This window comes from Eleginops maclovinus, chromosome 1 (assembly GCF_036324505.1).
Source record: "Eleginops maclovinus isolate JMC-PN-2008 ecotype Puerto Natales chromosome 1, JC_Emac_rtc_rv5, whole genome shotgun sequence".
NCBI lineage: Eukaryota > Metazoa > Chordata > Actinopteri > Perciformes > Eleginopidae > Eleginops > Eleginops maclovinus.
Genome location: NC_086349.1, coordinates 8,184,510 through 8,202,042, shown reverse-complemented (window position 1 = coordinate 8,202,042; position 17,533 = coordinate 8,184,510). Strand labels below are relative to the sequence as shown.

General features: G+C 38.4%; 2 protein-coding genes across 3 annotated transcripts; one reads left to right on the top strand and one right to left on the bottom strand.

The window, feature by feature from the left end:
* Positions 1-2,532: 2,532 nt before the first annotated feature.
* On the top strand, positions 2,533-10,933 carry otud3 (OTU deubiquitinase 3). Of its 2 annotated transcripts, none has more exons than XM_063881077.1 (8): positions 2,533-2,680; positions 3,270-3,566; positions 4,248-4,396; positions 5,660-5,772; positions 5,865-5,987; positions 6,264-6,396; positions 7,982-8,154; positions 10,285-10,933. In XM_063881077.1, exons 2-8 carry the CDS (start codon positions 3,361-3,363, stop codon positions 10,447-10,449), a joined length of 1,062 nt encoding a protein of 353 aa, XP_063737147.1. In that variant the 5' UTR covers positions 2,533-2,680; positions 3,270-3,360; the 3' UTR covers positions 10,450-10,933. The 2 variants fall into 2 exon arrangements, with proteins under 2 accessions (XP_063737147.1, XP_063737154.1); XM_063881084.1 differs by lacking the exon at positions 2,533-2,680 and adding an exon at positions 3,671-3,776 and having other exon boundaries at positions 3,366-3,566.
* Positions 10,934-11,745: 812 nt separating this feature from the next.
* bcas2 (BCAS2 pre-mRNA processing factor) lies at positions 11,746-15,102 on the bottom strand. The gene is made up of 7 exons (XM_063881065.1): positions 14,877-15,102; positions 13,916-14,008; positions 13,763-13,833; positions 12,857-13,018; positions 12,720-12,770; positions 12,549-12,629; positions 11,746-12,461 (listed from the first exon to the last, which is right to left on the bottom strand). Exons 1-7 carry the CDS (start codon positions 14,967-14,969, stop codon positions 12,335-12,337), a joined length of 678 nt encoding a protein of 225 aa, XP_063737135.1. The 5' UTR covers positions 14,970-15,102; the 3' UTR covers positions 11,746-12,334.
* Positions 15,103-17,533: the final 2,431 nt, after the last annotated feature.

Here is a 17,533-nt window from a genome sequence, read left to right as displayed (position 1 = left end):
AGATCTGCAAACTGCCTTTGTGGCATCGGCCTATAGGCTCATTATTTATAGTGGTGGATACCTGCAGATGCACTGGAGGGCTTCAATCTTCATGATGATTTAACCTCCTCTTCTCCAGAGGCTTAACCCCTTTTACCCCCCCCCCCCCCAATACTGCCACTAAACACAAGCAGACACACAAACGCCCTTGCTTGCTATTTCTTCAGACATTGCAGCTGTTCCGTTTTTGATTCTGCACCATTCATGCTGTTTTAAAAAAAATTATTCTGCATGTTTAATGTCAACAAAATTATCATAACTGTTTGGAATATAGACTGCAAGGTTATTTCTTTAGCCAGTCAGTCAGCAGGAGTAAAATTCCCCAAATCCCAAATTACCATTGTCTAGTTTTCCTACAAAACTTATAGACATTTTAAAAATGTCCTATATTCTCTGGACCAATTGAAATCACTCTAATATTCAATATTAGATGTTATGTAATTTCATATCAGATTGGCCCTTTATGTCTTGTGACAACTAAAGGATAAAGTTCGTACAACATCAGAAGTGGATGTGTGTCAGGTTCAACTTCTTCACTGCCAACCCCAAACTACAAATCATCCAATAAAATGTGATATGATTCCAAGTGTATTATGCAGCCTAACCAAACAGAATAAGTAAACAATGGGACAAAAAAATAAACAGCGGGCAGACAAATAAATGTTTTCAAGCAAAATGAACATCGTGTTTGCTGATACACAGTAGCTTGCATCGCTGCTATAGAATACATTTTCTAAAATGTTAATAATAAAATCATAACAGGTTTTTTTTAACAAGACATTGTTACAAAATACTCACTTCTTGTGTTATCTTTATTTAAAAAAAATGCCCTTTGCTGCTGTATACATTAATTTGCTGTTTTAATGGTCACCCACAGGCACACAGCCAATGTTAATTCACTTCCACCCCCCATTCAAGAAACAATGTCAATCTGGGCCACAGTGTAGAAGAATGTGATTGAAATGTACAGAAAGGGGTTAATGTAAACACTTGATAGTAAAATGACCTGAAACAAGAACATTCAACCAAATTGGAATGAGATTGTAACTTGCACCAATAAAATATGTCCCTTTGAAAGAAAGACATGGTATTTAACTAGTCCTTGTCTATAGTACCTTGAGTACAATGATTTTCAATTGACAAATTCAATTAAAAGCTGACCACAAAAAAAAGCGGAGAGCCATTCACTGAAGCCAAATTAGACACAGCTGAGAATCGAGAGAAATGTGACCTAATATGAAGGCATTAAAGAATTATTCACATGTCAAGGAGCACTCGGAAATCGAGTGACCTTATTTCTGTAAAGATACATTACCACACTCTGCAGGTATTATCCATATAAAAAAAACATGTGTAATGTCATGAAAAAAAGATAGTAGGAATAAAATTGTAAATATCAAACAAATTTAATATCATAAAATCAGTTGGCATAAGTACTATTACAGACTGAAGTAAAAATAAAGCATGTATCCTGTTTGACTCACACACCTTTTCTCCCTCACACACACACACACACACACACACACACACACACACACACACACACACACACACACACACACACACACACACACACACACACACACACACACACACACACACACACACACACACACACACACACACACACAAACATATGTGACTGATGCTGATTGCTGCACATGAAACAATGCAGGGCTAGCCTTCAGGTCATTGTTACTGTAACACACAATGCCATCACTCACTGGGGTCTAACATAAATCACACACTTACTGACATCTGTGGATGCATGTTTCTGTTACACCAGCTCTTTTTGAGTAAATTAGTATTTTTTGTAGTTTTAGGAAACAGAAAACGTCTTTCTTCTCTTTTGTAGTGCAGTTTTATGTCTTGAGGCACATTTTATTTTGTCTCAGTGTGTCTGTTGGTCTTTTTTACTCAGCAAACATCCTGTTTATTGCTTCTCAGCCCACTCCTCCTCCACATTACTTTCAGCAACTGCGTGGAGTCATCAGAAGGAGTTGGTGGTGGTGAGTAGATTTTTCTAAGAGAGGAGGAGAGCAGAGAGTGTGGAGAGATTTTTAAAAGCAACATTTCTTATAAAATTGCTACTCTACCTCCTACTTTGTCCTGAGTCACAGTCTGCAAATAAGATGACTCAGAGATTTCAGTTGTGACTACTATTGGATAGATATATAGATAGATGGATAGATAGATAAATTGGTAGGCAGACAGACAGACAGACAGACAGACAGACAGACAGACAGACAGACAGACAGACAGACAGACAGACAGACAGACAGACAGACAGACTGAATGCTTGATTGATTAGATGTATCTGTAAATCGCCACAAAATGATGCAGATTGATACCAATTGTTATTACAAAATTGCAACTAAGAATTTTTTTGAACTGTAAACATCATGATAGGAGTAGTTTTGGTTTTAATTAATACAATTGCTTCTAGAATCGGCTCAATGTAAAAAAATAATGTTTGCTTCTGTAGTTTGGCCCATTCCCCCTTCCGTACGTCTTGACGCACATAGACATACGGAAGCAGAACATCAGTTGTAAACAAAAACTGATACTACATCATTCCGAGCGAGACAAATTGAACAAAAAGAAACACTGTCATATTTTGTAAAAACCCAGCTTGTCAACGGTAAGCATCCCTCTGTTTACTGTTAATCGCTCCAGTTGTCTTCTATGTAGGTAATTCTATAAGCGGAAACATATGATTTATTATGTAATGCCCAGCCGTTTAGTGCTAACAAGATAGCTGCTAGCTGCCGAACTTCATGTCAGCTAGCAGCTAACCTGACTCAGTTTGTGTTAGCTAACAAGTAATATTAATGTGCTAGTACAGTCAGTACTCCGTTACAATTACAATTAATAAAATAACATAGTTAACATCAGTCACATATACAACCAAACTGACCTTATTGTCAAGTTATTTAACGTCGTTAAAGAGTGTTTCTTTTTACTTTTGATGTAGTCTACATTTGATAAACATAAACACCAACTTCATTTAATTTGTTAAGCTAACGTATTGTCAATCAGGGTTTAATCTAAAATTGTCATTGTGAACCAAGCCCAGATTAAGGTGGAACAAACTGTTTATTTATATGTTGAATTTGCCATCATAAAGGCGTATTGTCTTACATCTACAAAGAAGACTAACTGGCGGAAATAACCACCTATATATTGAGATCTGCGCCCCCTCACCTCTGTTTCTTTTTCATCTTTTTCAGATGTTTGGCAGCGGTTGAAGCAGGTGCCAGCTTATTCCTATAAGAAAGCATATTTTGGTGTTGTAGGCCCGCAGAAACAACAGTAGCCAACATGTCCAGGAAGCAGACGACGAAACCTGTCGGGAGAAACAAGAAGAATGAAATGGAGCGCAAGAGGGACGAGCGGGCAGCACGGAGGGCCATCGTGAAGGACCGCAAGAACCGACCTCAAGACGGTGATGATGGAGCAGAGTTTGCCAGTTTCTCCAACCAGCTCCAGGCCTTGGGGCTCAAGCTGAGAGAAGTCCCCGGAGATGGGTAAGAGCCAGAAAAAGATTGTGGGTTCCTTCCCTGCTGTGCTGTGTTGTCTTTTTCCATGACTGAAATGGCAACACGTGTCTCTTAAACCCTATTATATACAGAAAGCTTCAAGCTGTCTCATCATGAGTAACCAGGATGCCTTGGTTGAGGAACAAAATGTCTCCAACCTCTGTGCCTACACCTCACCAGCCCAAAGTCAATAACAATGTACTGTAAATTGAAGTGCAACATATTTGTAGCTGCATAATAGAGACAACTGTACTAGAATAGAGCCATAACATGAAAATCCTCATCTTTGTTGAAACATGATTTCTTATCCCTAACTTACAATAACAGTCATTTGCCATTTATGATGGGAAACAAAAAGGAAAATACCTGTATGTTTCTCTTGCTAAATGAAAAGTCATGATGGGAATTGCATCAATTTACAATATAGTCTTACTTCTATCTCTCATGTGTCTGGGAGCCTTGTTGTCAAAAGAACCTTAGTCATTGGCCAAAGCCCTGACACTACCCAGCTAATGCACATTTTTAATAAATGCTATGGGGGGGAAAGCCTTTGTAAATGTAAATATGTTACATTACATAACACTCATAATGGCCAAGAACCTCAAAACTGAGTCGTTTAACTGGAAGCAGTCATGTGGGGACATATGAGTCACTGTCTCTTTCTTCCAGGAACTGCCTGTTCAGAGCTCTAGGCGACCAGTTGGAGGGTCACTCCCGGGGTCACCTGCAGCTTCGGCAGGAGACGGTCCAGTATATGACGTCCCATCGGCAAGACTTTGAACCCTTTGTTGAGGATGATGTTCCCTTTACACAGCACTGTAAGAAAATGACCTAATGTGGGAAACAGGGTAAATAAGATACAATGCTATAATCAGATAGGAGACTTTAATTTAGGTCTTATTTACTACTTAATGAGGCCTTCATAAATGACTGGACAGAACATTTAACAGGAAAACAATGACCCCTAGTGGCCCTCAGTTGATTCTGCAATGTGGGGATCCTGTAAAAGGGTTTGGATCCAAGACTTTCCTCTAATGTTTGTTTTTTAAATTTAACCAGCAGCTCTAAAGCTCCCTTTGTCAGTTGGTTGGTCCTTAAAAATTTTCCCCAGCCACAGTTTGCCCTATAGGAGGCGAACGTGTTTGTTTTTGTGAAATCATGAACCTGTAGATGTATCCGTCCACAGACTGCGACTCAGCTCTTGTGTATTCCCCCTTGTTTAACTGTGAGTTATTGGCTAATTAGACATTTTCAGACCCCAAAAAATATTAAATTAAACCGAGGCAAAAAAATACCCCACACACTTTGGTTCAAGTGTGCACAACATGTATACGTATGCAACTGTTGATAAAGGGGTACACTTAAATATTGCTCCAATGTTTTAATTGTGCCAAGCCAAAAAGTTCGGTATCCACTGCGAGCTGAGTATTTTGGCTTTTGAGGAGTAGCAGCAGTTTGATATAGTTTATATAAATATTTGATATAATCTTTTTGAATTATGAAAAACAATTGAAATTGCTGTTTAGGGTTAATAGTAGTGTCTCAGGACATATCCTGTAAATCTGAATCAGAATACTTTATTCATGCTGGGTAGAATTAGGTTCTGTGACATTTCATCTATTTATTAATTATTATTATTATTATTTATTTATTTAAAAAATAATTATTATACAATGAAAAAATGAATACAAATATTTATAAACATTTTTAAAACAGTAAGACGGGTAAGAATGTGAAACAAAATGATTAAATTAATAATAATTATAAAATGATAAGAAATTAAAGTAAAATAAACAATAAAAGGAAGAATATATAGAAAATACAATTAAATATTTATGTAAACATAATAATCTAAAATAAAAATGTGCACATTGAACTACAATATATAACATTGTATTACAATATATACAGTGGTGTCAAAGTATTTAATAGGATTGCAGAGTTTAAAAGGTCTTGCTAGTGATGGTGCCTAGTGCCAGTGTATCTGCTGCAACAGCATTACAGAAAGTAAAAAAACAAATGTTGTGTGATCGCAGTGTAAGGTTATATTGTGAGTAATGGTGTTGTCTCTCTCCACCCAGTGTCTAACCTCTCTCAGGCTGGTACGTTTGCTGGCAATGACGCTATCGTGGCTTTTGCTCGCAGTCAACAGGTGAAAGTGGTCATCCATCAGCTCAACGCACCGCTGTGGGAGGTAGGGAAAGCTTTTCAAATGATGTAACGTAATCTAATGATGAAATCCCTTCAGGGACACCACATAGCTTATATGTTCTGTTCCCTTTGCAGATAAATGGTGCAGAGAAGCAGGCGTGCAGAGAGCTGCACATTGCCTACCGCTACGGAGATCATTATGACAGCGTGAGGCGGACCGGAGACAACTCTGAGAGTCCTGCCCAGCTGCGCATAGAGGTAGGACTTACGATGGGAAATCAAGCAGCATCGAGCAGTATTCAGGGAAATATCCCCAATTTGTATTAAACAGTCCCTATTGTGCTTTTTAGGGTTGTTCTTTTCCTGTAGTGTGTTATATAGGTTTCTGTGCATGTAAATGGTCTGCAAAGGCTAAAATCCCAAAGTTTCTCTCCTACACACTCACCCCCCCAAGGTCCACCTCTTTAGATATGTTTCTCAAACCACATTTACATTTTTTAAGGCATGTTTTTCTCTCACTATTGCTGTGCGCAGAATCTGCAGAATACACAAGGCCATCAGCGTGAGTTCGGGGAGGGACAGAGGGCCAGAAGGAAAAACTCTTCTCCCTCAGCCTCAGAGGAGGACAACGTGATCCTGAGCTCCATCAAGAACCGAGGAATCCCGGGTCAGAGGCTACGCTTGATTCATTAGCTGCCAGAAGAATTAGACTGTCAGGACTGTCAGTTTTACAGGGCTAGGGATCAACTTACAGACTTCATAACCATCAGGCGTGCAAGCCCGTCTGTTCAGCTAAGTTTCCCTTTTACCCCATAAACAGTTGCCTTGGTACAGTGCCGCTGCTAGCCATTTTGGTGCCCTAAGCATAATTCCTTCATGATGCCCTCCCCCCCCCCCCCCCCAATAAAAAAACATTATGAGTTGTGATGAGTGAGTGGGGAGGGGAGGGGGGAGGGGAGAGGGGGGCACCATCGGTACCTTTGAGTAGTATGCCTAAAAAGTGCCTCATATTTCTATAGTCTACTGAAATAATTTCGGCCTTATAATTATTATGACGATTTTTCATTAGGCTATTTTTGGTGGTGCCCCCTCGACACTTGGTGCCCTACGCACAGCGCGTAATGCGCGTTATGGGAGCGGCGGCACTGCCTTGGTACATCTCTCGAATCAACCCTAACAATCCTCTAACAGTAAGTGTATTTACTGAAATGATTTCAAACAAAACCCCACACACAACAGATTACCTGTAAACTTGCTCAAAGTCCCTTGTTTAAGTTCATGTTTAATTCAATGAGTCAAATTTATGCCTCTTTGTTTCATTCTATACATAAAAGATAGTAAAAATGCTTATTGTCAGCATAACAGATTTTGTGATTACAAATGACTTTACATTGGAGATGCAAGATATGGATTAGGACTCACATTTGCACCTTTACTGTTGTTGTTGTGATAGAGAAACAAAAATATATTAGACAGTATTAACAGCACCGCAGAGCACATAAGGAAAGAAAATAGAAATGTAAACATAGGAAACAGACCCGCTGTACACGCAAGGTTGATCTCGAACGCTTCACAAAACAACCTTCATTAGTAGAAGTGAAGATTAACCACAAGCAAGTTTTTTTGAATCAAAACACAATTATTTAAAAAAGTCTGATATGAATATAAATGATTTTGTTTGGGGTTTGGAATACTCAACAGAGGACCTTTATTTTACAGTTCGATTAACTAATTCTTATATTAACATTTTATATCTTTATGAAATAAAACACCTAAGACCAAACATACCAAATACCACAGAACAAAAATAGACAAAGAAACAAAAAACGATCAGCCGTCACATTCTGTTGAATTATTTACCAATATTGTGAGGGGTGCAGCTTTAAAAGTGTTTCTAAGAATGTGCCTGTGTCCGCATTCATTATTAGAAACTAATCCCAGAGCAAAATTCTGGATTTAGAGGTATCTCAATACCAAATACTTTCTTACCCTTCACCAAAAAATTACAATTGGATTTCTCGACCACATCAGATGACCAAATTGTAGCAGACAATTCTACTAATTAGTTTGAATGAGTCAAAGCTTTGGCTATTTGTTCAAACAAATAAGAATGTATGATGTGTAACTAAATAATTTCAAGGGTGAGCAAGTGTTTGATCAGTGTCTGATCTGAGAATTGTACCAAAGCAACTGATAATAGAACGTTTGCTTGCACTAACTGGTTTTATTCATGTGTGTATTTCCTGCCTCAGGAGATGAGGAGAACCTGCTCCAGCTGAGTGCGGCCACCATCAACTCTGAATGGCTTGTTGGCTGCGTGCAGGGTCAGTGCTCTTCGGGATCCTGTTCCGCCTGCAGGGCTGAAGCCTCAGACTGCAGTGAGCACAAACAGCCAGCAGAAAGCAGCAACATACAAAAGCAAAAGGTAGATACACACTGATTACACTGCCTGTATGAGGGGTGGTTAGGGACATTATTCAGAAATACCATTCACATACACATGTGAAACACTCTCACACACACAACTGAAACCAAAAACATTTACAAACATATGTCAAATTCTCTCATATACACATATGAAACGCTCTCAATATGCTGTGTGAGAGGGGTTTCAGTATGTTGTGTGAGAGGGGGGTTTCAGTATGTTGTGTGAGAGGGGTTTCAGTATGTTGTGTGAGAGGGGTTTCAGTATGTTGTGAGAGGGGTTTCAGTATGTTGTGAGAGGGGTTTCAGTATGTTGTGAGAGGGGTTTCAGTATGTTGTGTGAGAGGGGTTTCAGTATGTTGTGAGAGAGGGGTTTCAGTATGTTGTGTGAGAGGGGTTTCAGTATGTTGTGTGAGAGGGGTTTCAGTATGTTGTGAGAGGGGTTTCAGTATGTTGTGAGAGGGGTTTCAGTATGTTGTGAGAGGGGTTTCAGTATGTTGTGTGAGAGGGGTTTCAGTATGTTGTGAGAGAGGGGTTTCAGTATGTTGTGTGAGAGGGGTTTCAGTATGTTGTGTGAGAGGGGTTTCAGTATGTTGTGAGAGGGGTTTCAGTATGTTGTGAGAGGGGTTTCAGTATGTTGTGTGAGAGGGGTTTCAGTATGTTGTGTGAGAGGGGTTTCAGTATGTTGTGTGAGAGGGGTTTCAGTATGTTGTGAGAGGGGTTTCAGTATGTTGTGAGAGGGGTTTCAGTATGTTGTGTGAGAGGGGTTTCAGTATGTTTCAGTATATTGTGTGAGAGGGGTTTCAGTATGTTGTGTGAGAGGGGTTTCAGTATGTTGTGTGAGAGGGGTTTCAGTATGTTGTGTGAGAGGGGTTTCAGTATGTTGTGTGAGAGGGGTTTCAGTGGAAATGGAAGGCTTTTAAAAAAAACAGCGAAGAACCGCGTCTGTCCGTTTGCTTGTTCCATCATGTCTGCTCAGCGCCATCCAGTATTCAAAATATTAATCAAAACATATATTTAGGTGTTACAAACTAAAAAATAATTCTAGAAATATATATATATATATTCAATGTATTTTATTTTAACTTTGTTTGGCACATTCTTGTTTTGTATAAACATTAAATTAATTATTCAATTTATTTTATATTTATTTAATTTTGTTATATAATTGAACAAAAAAAGATTTTGGATTTGATAATTACCCAGCGTCTTCACTCTAAATTCTAATATACTTCAAATATTGTGTTTTAAAATGTGAAATTTGTCATATTCTTGTTGCATTTCCTTTGTTTATTTGTTCAAAACATCTATTTTTTGTGAAAAGAAATGTAATGATTTTTGTACACCAAAGCAAATGAATCATTAAACCTACTGAGCAAAAAACCTGATTCTGATTCAGACGTGGGGAAACAATTACTTGAGGATAAAACACTCCTCAGTGAAAGAGAACATACAGTATTCAGCCCATTTTCAGGTTCGTATTTGTATGTTGTGTCTCTACTGTGACATGTCTCCATGCTTTAATGTTCAAAAAGCTCTTTATTGCTCTCATCCTGCCTGTGCTGCGGCACCTCTTTTCACCCTCTGTCTGAAACCAGAGCCCAGTCTGCTCTGATTGGTTAGCCAGCTAGCTCTGCTTAGAGATGTCCCGGACCTTAGCCAATCCCGTACAACGTGTTGGAGCGCAATCCAATAGGAGAGCGAGTGTAACATAGTGATATCACAATGTTACAGAAGTGAACAAAGGAGTCCAATGGAGGCTTATTTGATAGCAAGCCCCCAGGAAGTGGGTCGGATGTTGAAGCAAATGTTCGTAGTGGCTCGTAGCGGTTCATTTTTCATGAACTAAATCACTACCCAGTACTAAGAAGTCTAAAAGCTGAATCTAGAGTGGTTTTTCAGAGGCGGGGCTTAAGGGAAAACTCAAGTGTGCATGCTCTATCTGCCTTTTTTTTGCTCTCAAGAGGCAGGCATGCAGGTTTTTTTTTAACGTTTTGCCCTTAGGATTTTCTTGAGCAACTTTCATAGGAATGAACGAGGCCTTGTGTCCGACGCTCGTTCCAGTTCTCTTTATACATCCATGGTTTGCAATTGAAATGACTAAAACTGTCTGTTTTTCCTTTGCTCTCAGGTATCTAACAAGCAGAGGAAAGAGCAGCAGCGGCAGGAGAAGAAGAAGCGTCAGGAGGACAGGCACCGGCAGAAGTTCATCCAGAGTAAAGGGAGTCAGGACCAGAACCAGAACCTGCCAGAGACTGTTACTTTGGTACCAGCCCTCAACACTCTCAGTATATAAGACTGCAGCATGGCCAAAATCAGCTACTGCTACTATAGCTGCTGGTGGCTGTGTTTTTGCACATAGTCAAAATCCATTCAGTCGCAGCAAATGACTTTTTTTTTTTTTTAAAGGGAAGCCTTCAGTTTCTTTTCAAACGGTGCCTGCAAAAGTGTGTGAGATGTGTGAATGTTGTAAAAGAGAGAGTGAAAGAGCATGAACTTCAGTGGGTTTTTTTTGCCAATCCTGGTTGGTTTTGGTCTACCGGCCACACTAACCTGGCCCCTTTCTATGCTGGACCATCTGGCTTTTCATGAAAACCATGCACATAATCGCCGTGCAGCTGTGCTTTTTTATTTGCCACAGATAAAATGTATTATATTATATGTTTGGATCCCTACGTTTGTTCGATTTCACCGGAGAGGGATGTACAGGAAGAGCAGCAGATGAAATATTGTTATGCACACTGTGAGGAATGTGGCAATAAATAATTATACATGATAAATTACTGTTTCTTTTAACCAGATATTATATTAGATATTACCCAGGCTGTCGTTTATCAAGTTAAAGGTATATTAGGCAGTAAATGTTCATCTTGTGATGCGTTTATTGATGATAGTTAGATATATTTTCCCCCTTTTTTTTCCTTACTAATATAATTTGCTGATTGGAAAAAATCTCCCAAATCCAACTGGACATTATCAAAAACCTGTTTGGCTTTAAATATACAAGAGAACATGTTTCAAAATGCTTTTCTTGGGATTTAACTTCCCTCTTTTCCATTATCCGCGATGTGTTCCAGGGTAAATATTTAACAGTTGCCTAATCTCATCAGGAAATATACAATATAGTATTTGACTGGCTGTTATTCAAATAAGAGATATCTTGGATACAGTTTTAAGTTGTCGAGCAGTTGATTGTAATTGTGTAATTATTAACCCAGGGTACATAAGAGATAAAGACCCTCAGCCACGGACATTGTTCAGGTAGCAATATGTCCTTCAGCTGATAATTCAGCACAAAATACTGTGTAGCAATTTTCCAAGGGTTAATTTGGCCTTTGGGTTTTGGCATGTTGACAACTTTATAAATGAGCTTTACAGAATTTCCATTTCACAAGAAAGCTATGGTTTCTCAGCCTGAGTTGAATGAAAAGGCTCCTGCCAGTGGAACCGTTTTTTATTATATTGGGAGAGGGACTGCAATTTGAATACCGATAACTGCCCGAGATAAAGAAACTGCCTTGTTTTACAAAGATATTAAGATACTAAGTAAGGCTGAAGTGTGATATAAAATAAATCCAATCCACACGAGAAGTACTAGAAAATGTTCATTTTATTAGAACAGCATAAACAATCACATAAATGAAAGTCAAGGTGGGGCTCGCATAGAAAAGCGTCTTGGACAAACTATGTACACTAAATCTTCACCACTCCTGTTGGTAGATGGCCTCGAAACACTGAAACCTAAACGCTGGTATAACTATCCTTTAAAGACAGATTATTTCACTTTTGCTGAATAATGTTGGTATGACAGAGGCACAAGCAGAAAATGGACATGCCAGCAAATACTCCTAACATTAGCTAGCTTTGGCCGCCATTAGCTACATAGCAAAGTTTGATTCCTTGCTAACAATTTCAACTTTGAAAAATAATTCCTTTTTTTTCTCATTGAAAATCATTCAAAGTCCCACTTAAAAAATGTTTAACCCTTGAAAACTAAAAGGTATCCAAAGAGTGCCATATTCAGAATTCCACCGGTGTTTTGAAGGTACACTACGAGGATTCCAGACTGTAAAGGTGACTTTTGCTCCTCAGGTTGCTTCTGCAGTTAATGAAACAGGATGATCTTGCTGTTTGAGGGTTTGATCAGTTTGCAGATCAGTTCTCCGAGGGTTAAACTTGCTCTAGAAGTCCTGTCGGATGTTCTCCTTGTTCTCGTCCCCCTGCTGCTGCCTGAGCTGCGTCACTTCGTTCTCCAGCTGTACGATGGCACGCTCAATCTCAAAGTTCTTACTGACCAGAGACACCCAGCTGTGTAGGGATAGACACAAATGTTACAACAGGAAAATCCTACCTCCCATGATTGAATGGGGATATCAAATTCTTCAAACAACGTACTTTGACTCCAGCTCTCGCAGTTTGGCTCCTCCGGCTAACTGATCGTTCTTACGCTGCCAGTTAAGATCTTGAATTTGCTTCCTGTGTAGCAGAAAGAAAGTTATACGTGAACATGTGAAAATGTATTTAATGCCACCTTTATCTATCACATATGTTCTAGTGATTGGTCACCTGAATTTCTGGAGTTCCTTCTGAGCAATCTCAATCATGAAGGCCAAGTTACTAAAAGAGGAAAATAAGGTCACGTTAGCAGTCTTTAGGGGAATTTGTACACTGATATTGTCAGAGAAACAACTGCGGTTACATACTCGTTGTAGACTTTCCACGCGTTGGTTCCGTACTGCGACATGAGCTCCAGATTGTCAATTCGGACCGCCTGGTGCTCTAGCTGGGCCATGGAGTTATTCACGCACTCCTGCCAGGCTGTGATGTCATTCTTCTGTCCTGCTGATGGTGCTGGAAGCTCATATCTCCACAAGGGAAGATAAAACGTTCCGATTAATTTACACCATTTGAAGCCACAGCGCAAAAACGTTGATGAAAAAGTAGATTTTATTAAAAATACATCCACCATCCATTTGTCTAAGTTACATGGGCACCTATGCGTTGTTGGCACTATATATCCCTTTTAGTCTATACAATGTAATATACACAAATTGATCAAAGTTTTGATGTTTACAGGAGATCCCCTTCACACTGAGTATTTTTTAACATTTGAGCATAACACGCACTTCCTTCTTATAGCAGAAAGGCGTTTGTTCACATTTTAATTCTCCAAACACAAAAATACTTGAAGCTAAAACTATTAGTGAAATTAAATGATTAGTCAGTCATCCAAAAATCAGCTTTTTGCTAAAATAAGTAGTCACATTAGTTGATTTTAGTTCATAAGCGTGATGTTAAAGGTCGCTTGTGTTTCAGTTTTTTAAGCTCAAGTGGTTCATTTGTGTTCCATAGAATGAGTTCACTAAATGGTTTGATACAGATAAGTTTACCTAGGAATTTATTTTCAGGGCATTCCAAAGGTGATTAACATAATAAAGAAGTGAAAGTGTGCAAAATAAAACCATCACTGTAAGTAATGGCAGTGATTTCATACAAGTATTTCTGCATGTCTCTTATTAAGTTCCCATAGAGACATGCAGGTGTTCTGCTGCTCCAGGTGTAAGGTTACACTGTGGTTCCACAGACTCCTGCGTTGTGTAGGGTTTTACCTCTTCATGCTCAGGAGATCCATTGGCTGCCGAGCCGCCAACCGCTCAAATTCATTTCTCATAATTTCTGTCTAATGGGTGAGAAGAGAAAAGAAGAGCTGTTATTTCTGTTCCACTGGCCGAAGCTTTGAAGATTTCTGAGGAGTTTGTCACCTCAAAAGTAGAGAAGTCAGGTGTGGTGAGGTAGCTCAGGTAGTTCTTGGTCGGTCTGTATCTCCTAGTCTCCTCTTCCACCAGCGCTGCAGCCTAGAGGAAAAATTACATAGGCAAATGTATGTTTAAACAGGAAAAGCATTAAAGCTACCAATTTGTATCAGTTTCAACAATCGTTTAAAAATCCTCGGGTACAGGTGATATTTATTTACTGGATGTTGCAGGGCAGTTATAAGGTTATAGTTCTTTCATTTTTAGAAAATACCACAACTTTTTTTAACAGTTTCCCCATAGTCCTATTTTTGGGCATATTGGAATAACAATTTAAACAGAGTTCAGAAGCAACTTTGGCAAAATATGAGGTATGGCCAGGAAAAATAACTATACGAGAGTCACTTTCCTTTTCCAAGTGGAAATATTCCTTTGTAATAGCCCTTCCAGCTTAATCCAAATAAATGGATTTACATTTCTTTTTGTAATACTCTTGACGCATTTAAGCTGCTTTCATTATCGCTGCAAACCGACTATTCGAGGAGTCAGGTGTGAGCCAAATCATTCATCTCTAAATGAGCAATTTAAGTGGGTCAAACAACGTATTATAAGATGCAAGCAACTTCTGACCAAAACCAGAAAGTGCTTGATCACAGACTCAATTAGTGTGTACATTGTCTTTAGGGGAACAACATGATAAGAGTTTCACAGACAGTTTACTCATTCTAATTTGTATTGTGCTCCTTACTCCCGGAAGTTATAAACAAGATTGAAACACTAACATTACATATTGTTGGCTTAATAATGACTTCATGCTAAACATAGGTATAGCTTACTGTGGGCAGACATAGAGCTATACATTCTAACCGCCAAGTCTCCCATTGAAACGTGAATTGAGCCAAACAGTGTGCCTTGTCCACCTGGGTTAGCATGGTTAGCTAACACGCTGCTGTTAGTGCTGTTTACTCACCGCTTCTCGCACACCTGTTGCATCGTAACCTTGGTCAAAATATGGCAAGGCATCGACAAACACTTCACCAGCTACTGAAGCCGTCCCGGCCATTTTTAATCAGTCTATATTTTAAAGTTGGTTTGTTTGTTGCCTGTATTAGCTATAGAAAAAACGCTCCGGCCAACTAAAACAAACGTTTTCCGGTCTGGACCTTCAAAATAAAATCCTCAAAGGTAGTGGTTGTTTTGTTTCTGACATCTAGTGGAGTGGAATGGAACTACCTCTATGTGAAACCCGAAACCACGTTGTTCTTTCTACTGTAGAAGTAAAGAAAATGTTGTGGAGAAACCTCTGAAGTTTGGCTTGTTGTCTTCGAAATCTTCACAACACTATGCTAACACTTGTTTAACATTCAAAAAAATCAACAGAGTCAAAAGAGTTCCAATAGAAAACAGTTTACTGCAGATTCAACAGAGTACATCATACACAAGTCAGTCCATGGAGTGACTACTTTTACAATGTTCAGGCTTCCTTTTATATACATTTCTTCATCAGTTGTTCCGTCTTCTCATGCGTAAGAGGTTCTCAGGTACCAGGCACCAGGAGGGTATTGTTCTTGACTTTGACTTTCTCTATCACGTAGACATCATTATTTCTTCCACCATCCTGAATTTCCTTACTCAATCATATTTAGTTTTACATTTCGGCCTAGGTGATTTTGACATTTCGGCCTGGTCTACAGAGATGGGTACGGTGGCCCTAAAGTGCAAATCAAAACAACGTTTCACAAAACACTTCAACATTTCACAAAACACAACAACGTTTCACAAAACACAACAACGTTTCACAAAACACTTCAACATTTCACAAAATACTACAACATCTAAAACACTACAACATTTCACAAAATACTACAACATTTCACAAAACACTTCAACATTTCACAAAACACTACAACATCTAAAACACTACAACATTTCACAAAACACTACATTGTTATCCAGCAAACAGGGTTATCATACTTACCGGTCCTACTTTGTTTGATTGGTGGATGGAAAGTATTACGAATACACTCAACTGTGTTATTGTTGTTTTTTGGGTTGCTAATATAATAGCAACAGTTCCAAAGGTAATGCAACCTATATGTTATAGAAACAAGGGGAGCAACCATTTTACATTTTGTCAAAGAGGTCACAAGGGGGTGCAGACTCAGCAAAGAACCACAGCACTAACAATTAGGGCACGGCAAATAATCACTTCATTCTACAAATTAGCTTTCATTAAGCTAATCCATGTTGGTTAATGTTTGCCACTGCCAGATATCTCTTGAACTTGGTTGACCTTTTTACTCTTTTTCTGTTACTAATGCAATTACAACTGACAAAGTCTGCTCCAACTCTAAGGCTGATTTAAACATGTACTCAGTTTACTCATACATTTGAACTAAATTAGTTTTGATTAGAAAAGTATACATAATGATGTTGTAATTTCATAAAAGGTGATGTAATTGCTGAAAAAACTGAGTGCCAGATGCAGGCTAGCTGTGCCAACTACACACATTCTCCTCCACCTATATATAAAAAAGCAATATGCTGTGATTTCCAAACACAATTCAGATGTTGCAGCTGAACACTGCAAGTATCACAATTATAATCACATGTTACTTGTCAATTGAGTTACATGTGTATCGTGTAAAAATATTTTTTATCAACAAATCGGATTTACTTTTGTATTAAAAAAACAAAAATAATCAGATCAAGTTTAGTCTTTTCCAGTTTAAGGCGGTTTGTTCCTGTAATCCTTATACCTCCTCACTAGGTTTGTTTTTGTTGCATCCAAATATCACAAGGCTTTCATTCATTTGATTTATAACACAAATACGTTTTGTTTATACTTATATACCTTGGAAATCCTGATCCTATTTACACAGAATTACCTTTGGGGTTAATCTGTTGTGCCTCTCTATTTGCATGCTAAAACTGAACCCATGTTTTCATTCACCCCCAAAAACCTTGCATTCACAGAATAGGAAACATTGTCACATGCGGGTAAACAATGCAACAACCATTTCCATAGAATGAATGAATCCATATGTGCAGTACTGCAGAGATGTATTATCATGCATTTACCAAATGAGTAAAAAAAAATTGTGTTTCAAAGAAGTTTAAATGCAAACCTTCTGCATGATTACTTTGTCTTTGATATCACAGTATATTAATTTAAGGGAACAACCAGAATACTTTACCTAGGATCTGAATTATTTGCCTTAATTTGCATAATCTTAAAAGGGGAAATATTTGGACTAACATACGTTTTCAGTGCACAAGCACATTTGGGTATTTGGAGTACCTTCAGACACATTCAGAAAAAACAATATGAATGATGTGTTTGTTTGAACCTGAACGTTTGCATAATATGTCCTTTTCAATAGTTTCCAGAGAGTTTTCTCCATTGTTGTTACATTTTTGTAAACATTGAAAATGTAGCAGTACAGAGTCAAATGAGTAACCTTTTGTCACAATGAGAAAAGTATGAGAAAAGTACAAGTTAAGCATTTCCACTACAATGGAATCATTTAAATATGGAATCATTTAAATAATAGACTTTTATTATAATTTCTCTGAAGAATCCGCAAACCGATCCGAATGATAAGAACTTCGGATCTGGTTTACGTC